Here is a 23,966-nt window from a genome sequence, read left to right on the forward strand (position 1 = left end):
ACACTACCAAATCCACCAAGTTGCTATAAGCTGTAAGAAAAGATGATCACTTCTGGGGCTAGGGCCACACGTAGGAATTGGGAGACACACGTTCTTGTCCACAGAGTCTTGTATGATTTGAATTAAGTCATTCAGGTGTCCAATTACCTGTAAAATGGTACAAATTTCCAGTGATTTCAGTATGACTGAGATAAACAAGCCCCCTTGCTCTTTTTGTTGTAATTTCCCAGCTGGAAGATAGAAATGATACACAGAGGTGTCCTAAGTAGAACTCTGTGAAAGATGAACTCGAGTATAGCAGAAAGTGGTCAGGCAAATATATCGGGCTTAAGAGCTTTCCTTTCCAAAGGAAACTCCTATGATAGGCAATAGGAATTGTGCATTTAATAGAGTCGTGGGGGATGAGGGTGGTGATCTTTAAACACATGGGGTCTGATGCATGCCTGCATTACTCTGTTTTCATGCTCATTTAGCTCTATTGACGAAAGTGGAATTGCACCAGCAGATGATTGGGGTTGCACAAAAATAAATCACACTTCTTTGTTTTTCCTTGACAAGTACAAGCCCATAGTCTGTAAGCAGCACAGAATCTAATAGTATATGAAGCCTTACATTGTTTTTATGCTGGATAAAATTCATTTGGCATGCAATTTTTACGTATGTTGGATTTGTTTGACAACTGTGAAAGGTGTACTTGATGGCTGCCTGTGTCATTTTTTTCTATATAAGCTGGTTACTAATGGTGAAAATAAGGGAAGAAGCAGCTAATCAAAAACAGGCAGGACAGTCTGGACATTGGACAAGTGGGATGATTTGCAGATTCACAGTGGTTTGGTGCTGTTGTTCAAAAGACAGATACCTCCTCTTTCCTCTGGCCTGGTTTGGGGCTTAGGAGGGTTCTGGGTTACCTTTATATTTTTACAGATCACATGCTTTGTTGCATGATGGGTTTTGATCATCAGAAAGCATTAAGAAAAATCAGGCAAAGGCTCTTTTTGTGAAACTTGACTATTTTTAGGAACAAAAGTCAATCAGTGTGTTAAACTTTATGGTATTACATGTTTGTCTTCCATAGGATAGTCCTCGTTGGTGTTACCACCATACCAGATGACTTGTTTTGCCCTCACAGTCACTGAAGTTAGGTGTACACCCTGCCTGGTTTTCACACACAGTGCGTGTATGTATGTATGTATGTAAGAGGGAGAGCTCCTCGTGCTGTTTCAGTTCTTCCCAGCTATCTAGTGAAGTGAAACTCCTTATAGTACAGTTCCTCACTTCAACTTCTTCTTGTATTCTCTTGATCTTAGTGTGTCCATGCTCTCATGTGAGTAATTCTCATCTTCAGCTAGGATCTTGCTAGCTGCTTCAACTCTGAAATGTCAGTTCTATGGTACATGTGAAGGTCATGCCCCATCCACCTTCATTTTGAGGTTATTGAGGCCAGATGCATGCGACTGAATTCCCCTTCACTGTACGAAGACCTCTATCACCAAGCCACACAAATGAGTTGGGGATCATGTCTTAGAGTGGTTCAGGGAAAGAACTTGATTCTGCAGTCATTCTTCATGCCACCCCAATTTCACAAAAACCTTCCTTTGGGGCAGCTGTGGAAGGTGTGAAGTTTGAGCTGAGGGCCCCGTGGTATTACAAAATTGGGTCTTAATCTTGCTTGTCTGTGACAAAAGAAAAGGAGATGATCCCAGTAATGTTAGGAGGGGAGTTTGGACTTTACTTCACGAGTGTTAACAGTTAATACATTTCCAGGCTGAAAATGTACTGGAGTTCTTCTACTCCTACCCATTGCAACTGTTGCTGGTTGTGACAGGAGCTCCTAAGCAGACCAGTTACTCTCCATATGAGAGAAAGATGACCAGCATTTTAATTGCTTAGGTGAGGGGATCTGCTTCTCCACATTGCTGTGCCTGCCAAGTTACTCAGCATGCTTTGTTCTATTAAAAAAAAAAAAAAAAAAATCTAGATACTGGGGTTTTTTTTGCTACCCTCTTTTTGGGTGACACCTAAGAGGACTTCGGAGCAAACATGTGGCTAGTGCGGACCAAGCACTGAGAACTTCCTTTTTTTCTTAAAGCTTAACAGGAGATAGCTTGGTTTAGGTATTCTCTCAACTATGGCTGAGGATAACCGTCAATACTGTAGTTTGTCTGGATAGAAATTCAAGAATTAATTCCTGGGACAATTCTGATTTAGATCTGTGGTTACAAACTAGGTCTGACTCATGGTCTCCTCTGGCAGCAGCTGCTCTGTGTAGCCGTTGCTCATGTCAGCTTTGCTAAAAATGTATTTGGGAGTCATGAACTATCCCTCTTATTACTGCTGTTGCTTTCACCTCTACCTCCACCTCCCCTTGGGGCTAGGCTGGCTCCATACAATCAAGCATGAAAGTCAAGTACAAGCGAAGAGCTTTGCTGCAGACTGAACTGGTGCAGCACTGGGATTCTGTGGTTGGTAGAGAATTTACCTGATGTCAATACGTTCCATTTTGTGTCAGGATAGAAGGGGAATGGGGAATGAATGCATCCTTATGGGTACTGTGAGGGCAAAAATGGTCTGGTTCTTTATGGTGGAGTGTGTGCACCCTCCCTGTGTGTATTCATACAGGGGGTGTACATGTCAGAGAACTTTCTGTTTCTTGTAGGCTCTCAGGTGTTGACAAAGTAAATAATTGGAGGAATTCTGCCACATTCATTCATTCTGAATAGTGCCCTGTTCTGCAAATAGTCCTGTGGTTTTCAACAGGATTTCTCATGGCGTAATGCACTGTGCAAGCGTGAGACAGGATGGCAGAATACGACCCTGTCAAGCGCACAATGGATTTTTCCATGTTGCATTTTGGATGTGCCTCAAGGTCTCTGTGTGTTTGGAGCACAGCTGTGCTTTGTGCTGCAGAGGTACAAAGAGACATTGCTGCCTTCCAGAAATGACAAACTAATGGCAAAGCCGGTAGTAGGAAGAGGAAAAGAGAGACAGTGAAAGGAAGTGATTTGCCAAACTTCAAACTTAAGGTTGATGAGATTCAAACTGAGCTTTCCCCAGCTGTTGTTCTGTGACTAACTCACTTCTAGCTTACTGCCCCATGAATAGAGTTAGAATTATTTAGTTTTAATCGAAGGGTGTAAAAATAAAACGTTAATAAATAGTTATTTTGCCAGGTGGAAGCTTTGCAGGAGCTACTTATAAAGAGAAAGAAAACTCTGGGCATTTCCAGGAGATTTTGTTGTGCTTGATAACTACACTGCACAATGATCCAACTCCACATGTTCATCCTCTCTTTCTTACAAGGTATTTCAGCTGTATTTCATTAAGTTGAGTTGTACCAGTAGAGTGTTAAGTAGTAGCTATAAGAAATGATAGAATGCAGAAAACTGTTTAGGAAAGATCATAATAAATTCTCTGTATTCTTACTGAGTTTTTGTTGGTTTTCCCCAAACTATAGCACAAATGTAATGAAAATGTGTTAAATATTTGTACGTATCATCTAATTGTGCTGTGAAGGACTGTTCTGGGATGGAAAAAACAAGTGCTTATTACAAAAGTTTCCAAAAACATTTTTTGTGGGAAACTAATAATAACATCCCATCCAGTTGAAAGGTATAAGATGAACTTTGGATTTAGCAGGGTTACAGTTGAGACCACTGTGGACTTAATGTCCCACTCTTCCCAGTTTTGAATGGGCACATTGAACTATGAAATAATAGTTCAAATAAATAAATTGGCTTTTGTTTACTACAAGAAGGATTCTGATTGGGAAACAAAATATGGTTACAAACAAATGTAGTTACATTTTCTGTGAATTAGCCTGAATATTGCAGTGCAGAGCAACAGCCTGTTAGAGGGACGAGGTGAGAGATGTCTTCTATCAACAGTAACATTTCCTGCTCAGTGCAAAACTGTGAAACGCCTGAGGGTGAGCGAGGTTGAGTATCGGCCATGTATGTGTTTTTCTCTTTGCTCTATCCAGACAGTCACAGAGATCGGCCTAAAATGAAAGAGCAACAATAAAGCCATACTAGTAGAGCATATCTTAACTGTGTGCGAATGCTGTTCATCCAAGGCCTGAGGTACATGACACATGTGGGCATGTTTAGCTGGCATTTTAATTAACATTCAACATTTTATATATCTGATGCAGGTCTTAATAGTTGTGTGTGGGTACATGCATAAATGAAGGCTATATGGGAACAGCTAAAAGGTTGCAGCTATTTAAAGAAATAAGTATTTCTTTGCCTGTTGAGGCATTAACTTGTACCTCTTCTAGTTTTCTCACCACTGCAGGAGTTGTATGGGACTGTCACAGACCATTTCTATGGAGGAAGGAGACATTAGGTTGAGATGGCATCTCTTGGTTGTGGATCAGTGGCAGAGAAGCGTTGTGACAAGACTGGGAGCTAGAAAAGGTGGAAGCTAGAGTAGCATGCTCCTTTATTCTCACGGAAGGATTTAAAAACACAAACATCTTCTCTTCATACCTTAGTTTTTAGTAAAAGTCCATAGGTTTCCTCTCATAGAGCACTTTGGCACAGGTGGGCTTTTATGGACATGATTAGCCCCCAAGGATGGATTTGAGAGTGGGGTACACGATCTCCAAACAACCTGTCATACCTGTGTTTGTGCTCGCTGAATCCAGGGCCTTCTGGCCTGCTGCCGTGAAGCCAGATGGTTCAGCAGGACCGCTCGAAGAGTTGGCCAGTGTAGCAGAGTGCTCTCGAGGACGCCTGTAGCTTTGCTCCCATGGAGTTGTCCTGCTAAGCTGTAGGAGTGCAGTGCTGCTCTGCTGAGAGAGGAGCACAATGCACGGTTGTCTCTGTGTCTGAGAAGTTACTTGGTTCTGAGTTATGATTCCCAGTATAAGGGCTTAATCTGTCATACGTAGCATGAAACGGCAAGTTACCATAAAAATTACTGCCACAGCATCTTTTAGGTTTATGCTAATCACTGACTGTCATTCTGCTGTCATGTCTCCCAGCAGGCTTGAGCAGCTAGTTCTGGTTGTCTTGTACGGCTGATCTGGTCTTTGTCTGAAGCCCGAGAAACTTTGGTCTTAGTGGTCTGTAACTGGAGTTCCTATGGAATGCACCACTTCAGGAGGAGACAATTCAAGTCAAATTAACATCAAGCTTGAGCAGTTACTCATATAGCCTGTTTCAGGTTTGACCTAGTTGGTAGGCACGTGTTAGGAATAACATTCATATGGGAGGTTGCAAAGGAGAACAGGGTTATGCCACACAATATTAAGAAGTAGCGCTGATGAACGTGTGTGAAGATAGTCATGTGTTTCATGTCAACATTCATAGGACTGTATTACGCTACTTAATACAAATGAGAGCGATAAGACCTCAAGAGCATGTTGCTATTCTTGGAAACAAAGATTTCTGAGGAGATTGTTTCCTGTCTTTGCAGCCAGGAAAAGCAAAACCTTTGACAATGCTTTTAGCAAATTGAGCTGAGAAAATTGAGGAAAAAATAATGTTCTCTAATCTCCATCTCTGGTATGCTTTAAACACTGGCCATTATTTTAGGAATCACTTGTAACAAAAATGGAGATAGAGTTTGAATTGGAGGAGGAAGTACTACATTGCTAGGACTGTGTTTATATTGACTATCAATATGAGCTGAGAGCTACAGAAGTCAAAGGTAACAGTTTTTTCAGTGTGTTATATTATCTAGTTTGAAAACAGAAAAGAGAATGAAGCAGCCTTGTCATATATCTCTCTTTTGAAAATTCTTAAGTAGGATGTTGTCAAATGAACCATATGCTATGCATATAAATTAACTAAGATTATTTTTCTGACTATTTCTAATATAAACAGACTGTAGATGTGCAAATCTTAAGTTTAACCATGTAATCAATTGCTGTTTACTTCCTTAAGAAAAATAAGGCTGTCTTGTTACAGCCTTTCTTAAAATATTTCACATGGTCAGTTTTTGATACAGCATAAGCAGCCCTGTTGTCATGCTGGTAGTCAGGCAATTTGTAAATTTAAAACTGCACAGGAATTCTTCAGCAAAATTATTGGACTGCATTGTCCTTCATAAGGTGCTTTTAACTACATCTTGCTTTTCTACTACTCTTCTCAAAAGGTCAGGAAGAAGATAAGAGGCATCTTCTAACACGCTTTTGTTGTCTGCTCTGAGAGCTGTGTGGCTATGTAAACCCTCTTGCATACCAAGAAAGTTTTGCAAAAATATCCCACTGCTACTTATTGTAATGGTGTTGGCAGTAACAGGCGCTGTATTGTAGGTAGCTCGGTCGCTGCTCCCAGTGTTTTGATCAACATGGCTGAAATCTGAGCCTAACAAAAGTCAATGAGAGTTTTGTCTTTGATTGTGCAGCAGCCAGAATTTCTCCCCAGCTGTTACAAACACAGTCAGCATGGTAATGAGGAGAGCACACCGATTGGTATGACTTGATTTAAAAAGAAAAAAACTCATGCGTACAGTGTGTCTTTATGTGGATTTCCTGCTCTTCCTAAAACTCTTCTTTCTTTACTGTAGCTGAGTATTCCTTGAGCTGGGAGGTTTTAGAATATAACGAATGGTCTTTTTAAAAAAGTTGATCTAATCCACAGTCTTCACATAAGCAACTTAATGCTGTGCTGAAAAGCTCTCAAGTCTTAACAACTCTTGTGAGATCACCTAAAACCTAGATTATTGGGTCTTGCCCTGTGAGTGTAGAATGGATGGAGGCATCCAGTCAAAACACAGCCAAGTATGGATTGTTCAGAGCACCCTGCAACATCCTAACTGCATTGTGCTATAACACACAGGAAAAATGGACAGTCGTGATCATGTAGCCAGTATGGTTTGAGTTTGGGTAATGCTGCTATGTTTTAAGCTATTGAGTAGGTCTAATGGTTGGATAAAATATTTCTCAGGGAAATGTTAAAGTTGGCATGGTGACTACTAGCCTAAGACTCGTAAGTATAGATTAAAAGGTGATTTAGGGAGGTCAAGTAATGAACACTAATAAAAACAAAACTGTCACTTCACCATGTTTTTAATGTGTGCTTCGAATGCTGTGGATGTGGCAGAAAAGTCTGGAGGAAATCATGGCATGTGAACAACCAACACTGCTGCTGCAAATGTCTTAATGGCATGCTTGAAGTGTGATTCGTTAATTTGGTATCTTGCTCGTAATCTGAGTTTTTTTAATAGAAAGCCTGATTAAGGTGCATTAGTTTGGACATTCATTTTGGGGAGAAAAAAAAAGTAGTATTCTATATTGTATCAGCTACTCTAAATTCATCACTGTGTGCTGCTGAAATGTGTGTGACTAATTAAGAATGGTGGTTTTCCATATGATTTGCTAAATCATTTGTCATGTTCCTATTTGCTGAACCATCAGGTGTAGAATAACCAATTATTTGATTTAAATTGGAACTTCTATCTTGAAATCTTATCAAGGAAGAGTTGATCTTAAAGTTATTTTTGCTGAATCTTTTTGGGGGAAAAAGAAGCTACAAGACATTTGCTGTTAAAGAAGATTGTAAAGTAAAGGAAATGAGTTTGCAGAAGTTGAAGGTAGTACAGGGTTTGAGGAAATTGGAGGCTTCTTGTATGACTTTGAGCAGATCACTTAACCATACGGTTTCGATTTTTCTTACCCGTAAAATGGAGGCAGTGAAGAAATACACAACTAGTTTGAAGGTCACACTTAAGTTGCTTTATACAAAAATGAATTTTCAGAAGGCAGAAATCATCCTTTGAAGGCAAAAGATTTACAAAAGCAGAAGTGCTCTCAATACATATTGCATCTGTTATCATGTGTAGCTTTATCTCCCATAACAAGGATATATATGGGATAATACAACAAGAATTGGGCGTTATAAATATATTTAGAAAATGTTCAAATTAAAAAAGGCAATATTGCACTGAAATCTCCAAAATGTGGTGCACCTGTATTTATCAGATTGTTACTCGACATCGGTTCCTTGGTTTCACTATTTAATAATCTTCAGTAATGCCCATTTTACATCTCGGTGCTCCATTTCTGTAAAAGAGCTGCTCAAAAAAAAAGGCAAAATATAGAAAAATCTGAACAAGATGCAGCCATACCATATCGCTCACGCTTACTGCTTCTCGTGTGTACTTGTAGGACCCTGTAGAGTTTATTTTACAGAGAAGGTAAATTTGGAAATAACAGGTACGGCTTGTGCAAAATTAAAGTTACATTACTGATTAACTGCAAAGTGGCTTAAAAATGTGAGCTCAGGGTAGTCCTGTTATCTGATATGCTTTTGATTCCAAGTTCATCCTTCAGCCCCTATATGCAGTTGTGTTCTGTTAAATTAACCTGGCATGTTGTTTTCCTAAGGTTTATGGGTCATTGACAGTATTAGGTTTCATGCAGGCCAGCTGTTCCCAAATCAAGTCCCTTCCTATGCTCCAGCAAAATCAGAGCCAGTGAAGAGGGGAGCACGCAAGCAAAGGCTGATGGAGGCAGGAAACGCAGTATGAAGGCAGACAAGTAATTTTACTTGCGGCTTCACTGTTAAGAGACTTTCACGAATTCTATGCTCACTAGCAAAATGTTGAAAAATGTGGTGTTAAATTACAGTTGTTCCTTGGGACTGTTTTCCTAAACTCTAATTACAAAAGCAAGCCTGAAGTGAGGAGCGTTTCAAAGCCCCCTGGCAAGGAAGATGTGGTATCTGTCACATGCAGAGTTGAAAGGAAATGGGGATCTACAAAAGGAACTGAGATTTTCTTGGAGCCTTTCCCAACCACCCCAGCAGTTTTACAGTTATGTGTGGGGTTTTTTAATGTCATAACATGGTGACTGAGTTTTTGGAGAAGCCTAGCATGGTAGGCAGGAGTCTGAACTGCACAAGCACCATCAGGGTTCATGGCAAAGGTGTCTCTCCCCAGGCACGGCAGTGCCAGGCTGTCAGCTGCGCTCCCTTCGATGGCCCGGCTGCTGCACGCTCTCGCGCCTCGGTAAGCAGGAGGAGAGCCAGAGCTGAGGATGGCACATGCCCAGGATTAAAAGCATTACTGACATTGTGCCTCTCTTCTCTCCTTTGAGAATTTTTGTGCAGAGATAAACACTGTCCAGAAAGTTAAAGCTATAGAGTACCCCTATGTTCAACTATAGGTGAGCATCCCTCTTTAACAGCCAGTGTTTGGGACTACAGGTAATAGTATCCAGAGCATTCAGGATAGTGTGGTGGTGTTCTGTTCTTGCAGGCAAGTTGAAGGTCGTTGTGATTTTTAGGGCAGTACAAGTCTGTTGGACGTGGTGTGACAGAGAATTGCAGTTTTGGGGTTTTTTACTGGCATGTCTGGTGGAGCCGGAAAGGCAGCTAGGAAGTGTCACTAGCACGTTTGCTCCAGAAACCTGCCTCTGACAGAGGAAAATACCAGTTGCTTTGGTGGAAGATGTAGGAAACCAAGTAGCTGCCAATTATAACGTGCTTGCAGGCACATTTTTCTAACTTTGGCAGTTTGTGGCAGGCTCCTGTTCTGAAGCCGGAGCTTTTCTACCCTGACAGACTGTTGATATGTTGCTTAAGATGTATCTAATGTCTGATTATGCATGGGCCTGAGAATACATGAATTCTAGTGAGTTGCAGTGGGATTATCTGGTAATATCAGACCTTTATTTTTCAAGTTTACTGCATGAAACCATACCTGTATTTGGGTAAAACATCCTAATTGCCAGTAAATAATACAGCAGAAAGGCATCTCTCTTCCTATTTGTAGCTTGCTGTATTATTTATTTTACAAGGTGGTTTGTAAGGTAAGCAACCTGTTCTAGCAGTCAGTTGGGGGCTGCCTTCCCTGTTTGGAGCTGGGTCATTGACTTATGCAGTGATCTCGAACGAATTGCTTATCCTGAGGAAAAGTGAGGTGTATGGAAGATAGAGTGTGTAATATCTAAAGCATATTAGATTCTCTGGTGACGAGCGTTGTGTAAGGGCTAAGAATGGTTATTTAAACCAACTGCAATTAAGAGTCTTGCTCCAAAAGGCATGTCAGGAGAAGTTCCTTGTCATTTAGTACGTAGCTGATATCTCATATTTAAAACTTCTGTAACACCTTCGTGTGTGCACGCACACCCGCACACCCCCAGTGTGTGGGAGAGGAGGGTTTCTGGAGGGACCCAAAGAATTGAATACCTCTCAAGAGAATGAACAGCTGGCCTCACACATGCAGCCAGTAACTAGGAAGAAAAGGGTTTTATGTTGAGTCTGAATGAAAATCAGGACAAATACCAGTTGTTAGAATGTGCCAATCAAGGGCATCTTGGTAAATTCCATGTAGAGAGAAATTTTAATTTGGAGCTAGTGTTCAGTCAGTAACCAAAGAAATACTCTTCAGATAAAAGTGCTTCAGATTTCTTGGTATGGGAAACCAATAATTATGAGATACAGTGAACAATACAAGGTAGAATTGCTAAAGGGATTAATTAGCCTTAGTCTGTCTAACCATTATAATTGATGCAAATATACATCTGCAGCCTGCTGAGACATTAGATAGTCATCATACACCTGCTCAATTTACCAGCGTTGCAGAACACAGCTGTCAGAATCATTTCTGTTTTGGTTTTGGTTTTTTGTTTTTTGTTTTTTTTTTCTGGAACTCCTTGAGCATAATTGACTGTTTGTTCTTTTGTTGTTCAAAATGTTTTCTTTTTCTCTTTTCTTTTTCTAAACAGCACTTCCATGATGGTAGAAAGGCACAACAACATATTGAAACTTGCTGGAAACAACTTGAAGCAGTAAGTGGAAACTTCCTCAGATGTGACATTTAAGTCATTTTTATACTGTTTTCACAGACATGGTTCCAAACATTATATTTGGAAAAAGAAGGGTGTATGGATAAAAGCCGTAGAAGTGGGATTTTTAAAACTGTGCTGTCTTAAATACGCTGGTAGACACAAAAAAGTCTGTTTTAATAGTACACTTGGCTTTCTGTGGGATCTGTGTTGATCATGAGTAGCATTTTATTTGATATGACTTGAAAAGTGTGCTAACCGTTGCTGGAAATGCAGAGTCCCTGAGGGTCCTATTCAGACACTCCACTGTAAGCTGAATAGCTTCATACTGCATGAATAAATTGAATGGGAACATCTCTTGAGTAAGGTGCCATTTCTCAAAAGTAAATACATTGGAATTGTCATTCATGTGATGAATGAGAAGTGAGATTGTAAGTAGAGGAAACGATAAAGAAAGGGGGCATCAATAACCAGAAGTCCTACTCGCAAATGTATGCGTCTTAGTAACTCCCTTGTGCATTATAAAAACGAGGGAGTTAAGTGTTGGAAGGGAGTGATTTGGTCTATGAGAGCAGAAGAGATGCTAACAGGGAAAAATATTGAAATACTAGTGATGTTGGTAGAATCAAGCAGCCTGAAGAATGGAACAAAAAATGTGTTTCTGGTAACTTTGTTTTTTGAACTTCTTTAGTATGGAGATGTATTCTAATGTAAACAAGTGAGTTCTAAAATCTGACAGTTGTTAGAGCAGATCAGTTTAGGGGCAGGTGTTGATTTTAGGTAGATTTTGGTATCATGTTTGTTTCCCATAATGAAGGCTTCCATTTTTCCTTTTCAGAGCAAAAGGCGGTTTGAACGTGATTGCAAAGAAGCTGATCGAGCACAGCAGTATTTTGAGAAAATGGATGCTGACATCAATGTTACAAAAGCAGATGTTGAAAAGGTGAGCCAGAGGGTGGAGAGACTGTAAACATGGATGTGATAGGTTTAGTTCCTCAATCCCACTGGTAGGATAAACCTTCTGAGGCTTAATGCCTCACTTAAGTCAGTCTGTAGGTTAATTAAAAATAGGGAGATCTCTGCAGAGACCTATATTTGCATAAAAATTCTAAACAGATACAGTCAGTTTTCTTCAGGAAGGTGATACCTGAGTTTAACATAGCTGACGTGGCCCCAAATGAGCTTATGCAAAATCAGTTTTAACTAACACCCCAGATTCTGTGACAGTCAAGCTTGTGAGGGCTCCCTGAGGGGTGCTTGCAGTTACCACACGTTGTTGGTCGCTCTGTGATTCAGGTAGAGCTAAACTTTCTGCCTTTTGAGCAACACTTTGAAGATGTGCTGATGTCATTGGTTGCAATGAAGTATTACCAGGATTGTTGTTCATGGTCCTAGGTTTACAGCAGGACAGCTTTTTATGTTATGTAGAATCCTGGAAACCATGCTTGTCACAGATGGCACGTAGCTTTTATTTTCATATCTCAGTTGCTGTCTGGTTGCAGAGTTGTTTGTGGCTTTTATACATTGAACCCCATTCAGTGAAGCTTTTGAACTGATGCTTCATTTTAAACACACATTTCTCTTTTGGCATATCCAACTTGAAATATTTTCTTTCTTTAGGTTGATTCAAAATTGGATGTACAGAAGGATGCTTGTAGTTTAAATGTCCAAGTCCAGTGATGTACCTGTAACTTAAGGAAGCAATGGAGAGGGAGAAAGCATGTTTAAATTGCTTCTCTTTTTGGTGTTACACATCTGCTCAGAGGATGCAGAAATGTAGATCAAAAATGCCATATTACAACGCATAAGGGCAGTTTTTTGTCTTCCGTGAGTTTGATTCATGTAGATAGAAAGTAGCCAGAACATTTGAAAAGGTTTGTTTCTTTTTTAAAAAAAAAAAGGGGGGGGGGGGGGGGCAACCAAAAAAAGGAAGGGGTGGGAAGCTGAAAATATACCAAACATTTTGTTACAGGGACAGGAAAGGAAACTGAATTATAGGTAAGGAATCTTTTCTAGTCCAAGATAGCCCTTGTAAAATGTAGCTTTTGCTCCTCAAGAGGTCTGCTTCATTCTGTTCTCAGTTAATTCAATCCCAGGAAGCTCTCATACACAAATTTTTCTTTACAACTGTGGGATCTTAAGATGTTTCTAGTATGCTGAGCGTCATGGAGGTTGCATAGCAGATAGCATCAAGGATGCTATTAGAAATGAGGACAGTAAATGAAAAAGAAGCTCAGAAAATTTCCCTGAAGTGCTATTGCATATCAAAGCAAAAAATATCTCTGTGGTCTTGTAATTTGCTTGGTTATTAGTTGTAAATTCACCATGCAGATTTGATCCTTTGTTGCCTTCTGGATTTGCCAGGGCACTTTACAGATGAATGCATGTACAGGATTGTTGGAGATTAACACCACATGTGGGCTTTTCTGACAGAGGAGAATCATCTCTGCTTTATCTGTATAAAGTGATTTTAGAATACATTTTTTTCATAGATAAAATTAGGACTTGCCCTAGATATTTTTCAAAGCTGAGGCCGTGTCAAAGGGATACAGAGATGTGACTTACTATTTGAAATAGAGGGCTGAAACTTCTTCCTTCTACATCCCTTTCTAAGGCTGGCCTTTTCAGGTCAGAGTGAAAGGCTATATATTAGTGGTGTATCAATCTGATAGTGTTAAGTAAATTCTGGGAAGCAATCCCTACTCTGTTGCTCTTTCCCTGTAAAGTGAAGCAGAGGGGCTTCCCTTCAAAGTTTCTCTAGCTTATTATTGTATGTATTTGTAAATTATTTATTACCAAATGAGGCTCAGTGGTATCTTGAAAGGAAGAAAATAAATCTGTTGCAGTTATGTGTGTTGGCTAATCTTGGGAGAAGGCATTAGTCAACTTTCCAGTCAGCGGCATAGATGGAGAAGGAAAAGGTTATCAAAACGAGTGGAATGTGAACTAATATTACTGAACAGAGAGAACAGTGTTTTCCAAGTGCATGTGTTAAACTGGGTTCATCCATGTCAGGCTGTGAATAATGCTCTTTCTTTGCTTCCCTCTGCCCGTGTGACTGGGACCGCTCTTACATAACTCCCAAGTGCAAAATAGGATATTGTTTAACCAAGCGCTGCTGTTGGGGACTCGCTCCAGGGAGATGCAGAAACTGCTCAGCTTCAAATGAAGCAATATGATGACTTTACCTCCTCCTATTGCAGCAGTTCTGATTTCTCTTGCCCCTTATGGCTTGGCTGCTGCATTCCTACTCCCAAAAGTACCCAAAAATCTGTCTGGCCTGGAAAGCAGACAATTCGGCTGTGTTCAGAGCCAATGCTATTCACTTTGACGGAACAAGGTGCTCTTCAAGCAATGGGATCAGTTCCCCTCATTTCTTTGGCTTGAGGTTGTCACCTTGGCTACTTTAGCTTGTACCTGCAATTATGAGCACACACTAGAGCTATTTTTTGCGTCATGCATTATAGAGTAATGGAATTAAAATTCTGCAATGATCACAATGACACATGCAATCAAAAGAATATATAGCTGCAATTCCCTAATGCACCTAATGCTAAGCTGTATGAGGCTCTGAAATGCTCTCATCTCTCAAGCTTTCAGTCATTGTAGCCTTTGACAACTGCAGCAGGAAATTCTGTGACAGAGCTGCCAGCAACAAGCACTTAACATGGCCTTGCCTAAGGGATAACTCTTGGTCCTACAATTTGCTAGGATTAAGTAACCAGAATAGTGGCAGAGAAGCAAATTAAGAGTTACTTTCCTCCTTATTTCTCCAGGACTGTTTTGCAAAGGGCCTCGGGTGTGTGCTTAGAGGCAGGGCTGGATGTGCAGTATGGGTATCTTGCACCTAGGTCCAAACTCTTCCTGTAGGACCAGCTCAGGTTTGATATGCATAAGGCACGTGCCTTCTGTGCCGCTTTTGCGGCCAGTATGGCTTGATCATCTTTGCAGCCAGCCGATCTGGTAGTTGCTCTTGGAGAGAGCAGGGTGTTTAGCTTTTTTTCCTCCCATCTCCTTTTTTGGTGTAGGAACATGGAGCAAAAGGCTGTGTTCAATCTCTGCGGTGGTCACAGTCTATGCAGGAATCAAAGGAGAGTGGACTAGGGCCCCTGAGCTCCCTTCCTGTGTTCATACTGAGTCTCTAAATTACCAGCAGCCGACATTCACAGAGAGATGTTTAAGTGTCAACACAAAGTGCAGTTTGGCACAAAGGTTTTGTCAGTTCAGTTTAGCAGAGTCAGGGTAGAAAGCTTACTGTGCTGCAGAAAGCTGTGCTGTGAAAATATCCTTATAAACTAAGTAAATGGTGCAACATGCTGATGCTAATATTGGGAAGCCTTGTAGGTATCACTGTAAGCTTTAGCTTCATTTGGATCACAGTGGGATGTGTGCTGTAAAGCAGTTCTCTTTCAAAAACCACAGTGGAGCTGCTTCAATTTTTTGCCCATTTGGGGAAATGGTCTCTGTCACCAGCGCAGAGCTGGTGTACATATAAGGAAGTGCTCTATTGTTTGTTCCTTCTCTTTAGAGCTGCAATCACTAAAAAGCTGACATCTTTATGGGATAATGTGGTACCCAGTGGTGCCTTTGCAGACGTCTTGCAATTAAAAAAAAAAATCAGCTGGTTTTCTAAAGGTTTATTTTCAAAGTAGACTTTTCAGAATCTGTTTTTAAAGAGGAAGTGGCTGAGGCCAATCATGGGAAGGGGTGAATGCTTTGCCTCTTGATTTGCACAGTAGTTTGAGGGGGTGGACAGCAGTTTGAGGTACTCGGTGTCAGGGAGGATCTGTCCCTTTGCTGAAGAGTAGCACGGTCGTATGTTGGCATGCTAGGTAATAATTTTGCCAGAAAACAACTTCAGCTTTGGGCAGTAAAAAATGAACTGTACTTGAGTTCACAGAACTGCTGTCCTGAAGTCGGGGCTCATCACCTTGTTCTGATTTTTGTTCCTGTTACGTTAGGAAGGTTCCATCCTGAGTTGTTTTGAGATTAATGTAAATGTGTTGTGGATGTGTTGTGGATTTAGAAAGTAGTTTATTAGTGGTAGATTTAGAAAGACATAAAGCGCAAATTTGACCTTAACTCTCTTAAGTCAAGAAGCTTCTGACACTGCTAAAACCATGGGGTAGGTATTTTGTTTTGCTGTGGGTTTTTGACTGACTCACCTTTAGTAAGTCTTCAACCCATACCCGATGAGCTTGTATTAAGATTTTATTTGTATCTTGTGATATTCAGACATCTTTTCTGGGGCAGAGAGGGGTTTTCCTACTGAATTTGCTTTCTTGGATGCTTACAGTTGCTTGAGCTTGTTGCAAGTCAGCCAGCTGTCAGTTTGAAATCACACTTACTCCAAAATTATCCAAAATTATTGTTACAGAATTATCATTCCATTCCCTCCTCTCTTCTCTGCCCAATCCTATGTCATATCTAAAACCAAAAGAAATTAAAAAGTTGATAGTTCTATTCCTGTGCTGACTCTGAGATACTTATGAGTTTTAGATGTACTGGCCTTTTTTTGGTTGGTTGGTTTTGTTTTGGTTTTGAGTGGAGAAACTGAGGGAAATAGAAGTATTCTCAAGCTTACTGAAATCTCTAGGAGCTTTCCCCTTTGCTCTGTGACCTTCAGATCAGGTTATGTCTGCTGTATCAATTTTTTTGGAGTCCCTGAATAGCTTAAGGTTTGCCTAAAGACATAAAGTCTCATAACACGATATCAGCATGACATTAATTCCTCATCTGTAAATATAACTACAGAGAGATACTGGTGTTTCACGCTTGAAGTTTCTTTTTCTCTTTTCTTATGCCATGTTCCCTGGCTGCTCACCATCAATTCCAATGCAATGTAGAGAGTCTTTATCTCCCTCCTTACCGATAGAAGATGTGACCACTTACATTGCCTTGGGTAGTCATGAGCTGAATCGCTGGCAAAGTCTTACTGAACATAGATGTAGAAATACTGCTGCTTAGAAATTGGAATAAGCTGATCTTCCTTCCTGTGCAAACGCAGTTATGCTGTCAAGTGGTAAACTGCTTTTCCAGCCTGTAGGCTGCTGCGCTGCGGGATGCAAATCTCTTCATTAAGAATTTACTCATCCTCACAATGAAGGGTGCACTAAGCTATTTTTACTTGGGCTCTGGAGAAATCTCTGATCTGTGTTGCAGCACTATGCTGCATACAGTTTACAGCATGCTTTGTCATAACAGCAGTCAAGTCACAACGGAGCTGGATGCAGCGTGCATCACTGAAACCCCACAGACAAACCATAGAGGAACATCCCTGGCTCAGTGCTGTGTTGTTGCATCGTGCGTCACTGAGGTTTTAGTCAGTTAAGACTGTCAGCAGTAAACTGCAGCATAACCTCAGATTGTGGGTGCCTGCCTTCTGCAGACCATAACTACTTAATGGGCCTAATTTTTCAGCAGATGCTGAGTTACCTGCCCTGTGACAGTGGGGCTTGTTGTATCCCCTCCTCCTGCCCACCTCGAGGCATCTACTGACATAATGAACTTCTCAGCATTTTGAAATATGTAGTGCCATGCAAAGGTAATGTTAGAAGGTGGACAAGCTGTACGGTGTTTGTGCCATTAATATGGCAAATACTTATGCAGTGAATAGTTCCAGGGGCTTTGCTTTTGCTATACTCTGCTGTGAATTTATAAAAGTGCAGCAGCAGTAGTGTCTCAGTGAAATACGCAGGCAAGGTGCGTAAGGCTCAGTCCTGAACATATAGTGCAAGAGAGCCTGGCCTGTGCATTTGTTATTTGAGAGTTAGAAGTTGCATAAGATTTTCCCATGTTCACTATGTGGTGGCGAGCTTTATGTACTTTGATTAGGCAGCTGCTTTTCTTTTGCTCCACAGATGAAGCTGGCTAAACCCTTCTGTGTCTTTGCTTGTGATGTGGGTCAAACTTCCCGTCAATTCAAATGCAGTCTTTGTAACGTGATTTAAGGCCATTAGAATCATGGTAACATTATTTCTCTGGGTTGTGCAGACCCCTATCTCCTTCCTGAACTGCTTCTTTCCTAATAGATCATATAGTGTGTGAACACAGGGAGTCCCTCAGGACAGTCATTTGCATTTCTGGAAGAGTAAGCATTGTTTACAACCTGCTGTCTGTGACACTGTATATAGCAGCTGTTTCCCTTTTGGAATCATGACGAATTCAGGAGGTTTGATTTCTAGTCAATAAAGACTTAATGACTGCAGCAGGAGTGGCTGGAAAACTTAATAAATAACTGTATGTATCCCATGCATACACTGTGTTTAGTATTAAGAGATCAATGAACAGAAGCACCAGTTGGTTTTAGTGTAAGATAAGGAAATCCATCTGAACTTACATTTCCTCTTAGCAGTACTCCTCTGCAGTAATGCTCTACATAGCAATTTGACTGAGTTTTGTAACAATAGAACTCTATTGGGAGGTAGATTGCTAAAGGAGCAAACAAGTCAGGGAGGGAAGGGGGGTGTGAAGGGGAGGCTTAAGAACAACTTCTGAATTAAGGATCAACGGCAGTTTCAGTAGGAAATGTAATATAACCAGCATTCTTAGCTAATGCAAAGCAATTGGTTTATGCTATACACTTGGAAAGCTTGTTTATAGTCATTCTTACTCGGTCAAAATATTAGAACAGATATCTTCACCTGTTTAAGAACTAAGGGAAAATAAAGCAGAGACCTCAGAATTTAGCTTATTGTTTGTAAGTTGTTCAGTTTAAGTGAATGTATTTTACCCATAAAGTTGGTTTTTAAGGCTAGCAAGTTCATACTGGTAACTTTCTTCAACCCTGACTATCCATTCTGCATTGGCCGTGTTTGTAAATTCTTTCTTGGAGAGAGATGACTAGAACTGTGCCCAGTATTCAAAGTATGAGCTAAACAATCTATTACACAGTCCTGAAATAATTTCCATTATTTGTATTCAAGAAATAATTTCCATTATTTGTATTCAAGAAATAATTTCCATTATTTGTATTCAAGAAATAATTTCCATTATTTGTATTCAAGAAATAATTTCCATTATTTGTATTCAATACTTACATTTATACACCACAGTATTTAATTGCTTATGTAGTACAACTAAACAGATCTCCAGAAATCATTTAAACATTGTTGACCGCTGCTCTGAATACATCTTTTCTTGTTACCTCCTACCTCAAGTCCACATGGCCTTGTGACCTTCTTTTGTAATAAACTAGATTTTTGTTAGGTGTCCTCGTGGAACTGCATTTCTCTGAGCTGTGTGGCAAGATACTGGATGTTAGCAGGGATTTGCAGTTTGGGCACCCAGAGAGTTTGGATATTTAGTATTCGTGACGTGAGAATGGCAGTGCAAGGAGGCTAACTTTCGGATTCAAGGCAGTTATTTCACTAGGGCCTTGGAGCAGTGTGTTGAGAGGTGCTTCTCTGGCACGTGTCACGGTGGCACGTGCTGCTGTTCTTAATTCTTATGTAATGGTCCTTCTCTTACACAACGTTTAGATTGCTTTGAATACTTTACAGACTAAGTTGAGGCAACTGATTGGACATGATAGAAATAGCTATACACTTGTTTTATATGTGGAAAATGCAGCACTCAAATTTGTGCAAGGGAGTCTGCAGCAGAGCTGAAGTCTAAAGCCAGGCAACTGAAGTCTTGGGCTGGTTCACTTAAGTAAAATGTCAAGTAACTTCTAGCTGTCAGACTCTGTTAATCAGCAAGCAACCGTGCCTTTAGTCATGCTGCAGGACTGGTCATATGAGTATAGGACTGACACAGTTAGCTGAGTCCTTTTTGCAATACGATTTTTTTTTTTTTTTAAATAGTGCAGATGTGACCAGAGCAATTAAAGAGCTGTGCTAGAGCCTTGTGCAGCATGCTTACTGTGTTACTGTCCCAGCTCCATTAATTTGGTCCACCTTTCTTGTCAGAGCTTCAGTGGTGTTTGATTGCTTTGGTATATCTCTTGTCAGTGTGCACTTCTATAGTCTGGTAGAATTATGCACAATGTGACTGCACTAGATCACAATTCCTGAGATCTGGTAATGAAGATTTTTCCATCCTCGTGTCACTGGTTTGCTCATTTGTATATTATATTCAGCCAAAGGATTTTGGAGATCCACAGATTCTTAGATTCCCTCCCCCCCTCCCCCCACCTCTTCTAATGTTAAAAGTAAGGATTTTTTTCTTGGGTTTTTTCCTGCCTGTTATTTTGCAACCCCCATTCTACCTTCTTGCTTTCAGGAAAGCAAACTTCAAAACCTTTTTCTGCTTGCCAGTTCAGAGAGACCAAATGGGTTGTTGTAAAATAGTAAACAATGGAGCTTGATTTGGAGGCTATGTAAATCAAAGCCTGAAATCCTGGCTCTGTTTTGAAGTCCATGGCAGAATTCCCACTGTTATTAATGATTCTGCAAACACTGCCAGTGTTGCTGCTACCAAGAGGCGCCCTGCTGCTGTTCGTGATGGTGCCCGCTCGTAACAGAGAGCAGCTATGTGAGGTTGTCTGTGGAAGGAGGACTAGAGCCTGCAGCTGAAAAATCTGTGAGCAATTGAAAGCATTCCTGAAATTGGTGAAGTGTTTCTGAGTCTGTCTTTATCATTAAGCTATTTTGAAGGGATTGGGTAGTTGAGGGGGGGCAGGGGTGATTTTTTTTTCTGTTTGCATTTTAGTCTGATCTTGGATTTACCAAAGACGGATCTATTTTGGCAGGCAGTGGCCTGGCAGTGATGCATCTCACATGCTGTCTGGGTTTAAAAAAAAAAAAAAGAGGGGGGGGAATGGGAGAAAAGAAAGAAGAAAGAAAACTACATCAAAGTTTTGACTGGAAATTCTGCCATTCTGGACAAGAGCGACTGCTAAGAAGTTGAACTGTTCCACTTAGTGTGGATCAGCTGAATAGCAGCCAAAGCTTTTTTCTGCCCTTTTCAGTTATTCATATCACTCCCACCATAACAGCCTTGAGGAGCTGCATTTTTTTGTCTGTGTAAACCCAGAAGACAGTGTGTCTATTGACCCTCTTGCTGTTTCTGGAATGTGTCTTAGAAAATTGTCCTCAGCAAAATATTCTTCATTCTTTTCTGTAATGGAGACTGAAATGGCAGAAAGTGTACTTGTTTTTTAAAAACTTCTCCTACAGTTAATCACCAGTTGCCTTTCATATCGAACTGGATTTTGTGGGGAGAAGGTATATGCAAGTAACACTATACAAGGATTTATTTTTGAATTCTCTGAAAGCAGCATGTAATGCATACCAGCTTGCTATAGTTTTCTCACACCTTCAGGATCCACAGTGCCCATCACAAAGATGTCCGTATCCCCTTTCTCTGTTAAATTTTGCTTTGCCAACTGCTGGTCAAAGGCATAAAGTACTAGGACTGATTTCAGACCAGTATATAAAGCTTTACTAGTACTGCATGTTTGCAAGGACTATGGAGAACTTTCCTTTGTCTGCAATTCTTTTGTCTCATTCTGATACGCAGTGATTACTTAAATTGCATCATATTGCTAAACTGCAGGATTTTTCAAGCAGGTGATGAGTGAGTTCAGACTAAATGTATCTCCCTAACATGGGTTACTTTGGAGTAAAAGCGTTGCAGGGTTAACTATCTTCTAATCTCTTATGTTAAAGGAGAAAGAAAATCCTTCTGTAAATACTTCAGTTATGAAAGATTTTAGAGCATCAATTTCCCAGCCTGGCATCTGTCACTTAGCTTGAACCTGCCATCTCCACACTCCTGGTAGAGTCATCTAAATCTCTGGAACTAACTTTTGATGCTGTTTGAAAGTCAGGGTTTTGCAACTCAGTGGTTAGGTAGAAAAGCTGCAGGAAATGTGGTTAAAATAATCTTGAGAGAATGATGATTGGTTTTTTTCCTGCTACCTTGTAGAAGAGATAGAAGCCATAGTGTGTGTTGCCAGTTCATATGGCTGTTGAGTTTAGTGTTAAGGTAAGTGCTGTTTGAGGCCTGATTTTTTTTTTTTTTTTTTAAAGCACTGAAGACAGCTACAGTTCTACCGATTTTTAAAAATCAATGCTTTGAAAGTTATTACTAACACAGTTAGTTATAGAAAACACTCCTCTGGTGTGATTGTGTTTAAATCTGATTGCCTGGCAGTGGAAAGCTGAAGTTTACCTATATGCTTGTTGCAAGGTTAATGGTGCTGCAGATACTGGGCTGTCATTCATTCTTGGGAGTGCTTTTTGATGAGACATGCATTGGCATATGTGACCTTTTGGTTTTGTTGCCTGCTGTATGAGTTCAGAGAAGAACTGCCTTAACAAAAACAGACTTTGGAGAGGAGGCAATATGTATATACACGTTTATTTGGGGACAAAAAGATGTTACAAAGGTATGTTAGGGGAGGGGGAGGGGGGCGTGTGAAAGCTGTATATCTTTTGCAAATGTGTGCAGAAGCATGCATTTGAAAGCAAACTGCTTTCTTCCTCTCCCCGCAAATACCTCAAATGTATGTACTCTCTTCTGCTTTTTCATGGTGCCGAAAGGCGACCTCATTCTTTCTTCCTTTCAAGAGGGGAGGGGATTTTTTTGTTGCATTATGAGTACCTAGCCTTGACATCTCTTACAACTGAGTAATCTGGCAGTCTGTAGATGATCTGGATCGTGGTTTCACATGTGGTGCTGGAAACACGGGCTCTTGCTCAATCATCCCTGCCCAGTTGAAGGAGAGGGTATGTTGCCTGAAAGCTGCATCACAGTATCATCCTCTTATATCTGAAGTCATGGTCTGGCTTTCCAGAGGCCAGTTATTCCAAAGCCTTTCCTCCTGAAAATACTGTTCAGAGCAAATATTTTAACATTAACTCTAAGAAGCCAAAAAAATACCTTCTCTGAAGCTGTTTGCGTACACCAGTGAGCAGTAAAGAAGGCAAAAATTTATTTTCTGTAAAGCTCAACTGTAAATTACTCCTGAAATAGCTCCTGTGATTCTGTGCAGCTCCAGGCCACTGCATCCATTACTCTGAATGTGAAGCTTAATGTCATCAACTCATTTTTATCATTCTGTGCTTCAGCAGATTGCAGGAACCTAGCTATAAAATACAATTCTGTTAATACTAGAAGCGATGATATTAGAGTGAGTGACATACTCAAATGAAGTAATAAAAAAATTCTAGGCTTTTTTTTTTTTATTTTAAGATCCAAATACCTCATTGGAAAAATATTTAAACTGTTTGAAGCTTGCCAAATGCATTAAATGGCCAGGAGAAACAAAACATCACTGGGGCTCTCATACAAAAATTCTTGGTTTTGGAATGTACCCAATTTTACTTACTCATCTGCTGCCTCCTCTTATTTGGGGCCAGTTAAGATCGTTTTGGAAACTGAGCATCTACTGTATACATTTAGCTCAGAGTTACTTTGCTCATATCCAGCCAATGAGCTTGCTCATGAAAATGAACTCTGATGGCTTAATGTTTGCTGGATCTGCCTGGAAATGTGTAATAATGGATTTCTTGTTTTTCTGCTTCAACAATAGAGTCAAGGGACAAATTCCTGAGTTGTACTATTAAAAAAAAAAAAAAAAAAAAGACAGCTGTATGAGTGGGACTGAGGCTGTTGTAGAAGTCAGCTCAAACAATGGGTTGCTCTTAGGTAGGTGAAGAGAATGGGCCTCACAAATGGATATTGATCTGTAGCAGCTGGGACTTGAGGAAGGGGTTGGGAGACAAGCATACATTACTCTTACAGCTGTCTGCCTTTCCATGGATGACTTTGTTTGCTGGTAAATTTATGTTTGTGTTTTCCACTCATATTTAATGTAGCTATATATGAGTGTGTGGATGATAAAAGTTTAATAAGCTATGTAGGACTTGGGCAGAAAAATGATTGATATGGCTTCTTGGAATTTCATTGCAGCAGGTAAATTTTCTGAAGTTATATATGCATCCTTTACAGGAGTTAGTGGACAGTTAAAACTCCTGGGGAACAAGCAAAGTTGAAAGTCTGTCTTTTCTTTTATTGATTTATTTGGTTATAGTCGCAGTCTTTTCCATTTGATGCTACTGTTTCATCTCCTATTATGCACTCAGTGCCCAGCATTTTCTCATTGTGCTTGAATTATTTTTGTACAAAGAATGTGAAGGGGGATCTAGGAAATTCCTTCAATTGACTGCGCTTGCAAAAGAAATAGCTGAATTGAGGTGAAATAAATTATTAGGTGAGATGTGCGAGCTGGACAAATGGGAGGGAAGCCCACTTTGCAAATTGAGATTTGAAACCTTCTGGCAGA

General features: G+C 40.3%; 1 protein-coding gene across 26 annotated transcripts in view; it reads left to right on the top strand.

The window, feature by feature from the left end:
- The window catches only part of FNBP1 (formin binding protein 1), a 104,251-nt gene that overhangs the window by 42,700 nt on the left and 37,585 nt on the right, over positions 1–23,966 (top strand). For all 26 annotated transcript variants that reach the window (XM_052815551.1, XM_052815557.1, XM_052815555.1 and 23 more), the window contains exons 5-6: positions 10,676–10,738; positions 11,574–11,678. In XM_052815551.1, coding sequence (XP_052671511.1) covers positions 10,676–10,738; positions 11,574–11,678 — 168 coding nt within the window. The remainder of the gene's footprint in view (positions 1–10,675; positions 10,739–11,573; positions 11,679–23,966) is intronic.

The sequence above is a fragment of the Harpia harpyja genome, chromosome 19, assembly GCF_026419915.1.
Source record: "Harpia harpyja isolate bHarHar1 chromosome 19, bHarHar1 primary haplotype, whole genome shotgun sequence".
Taxonomy (NCBI): domain Eukaryota; kingdom Metazoa; phylum Chordata; class Aves; order Accipitriformes; family Accipitridae; genus Harpia; species Harpia harpyja.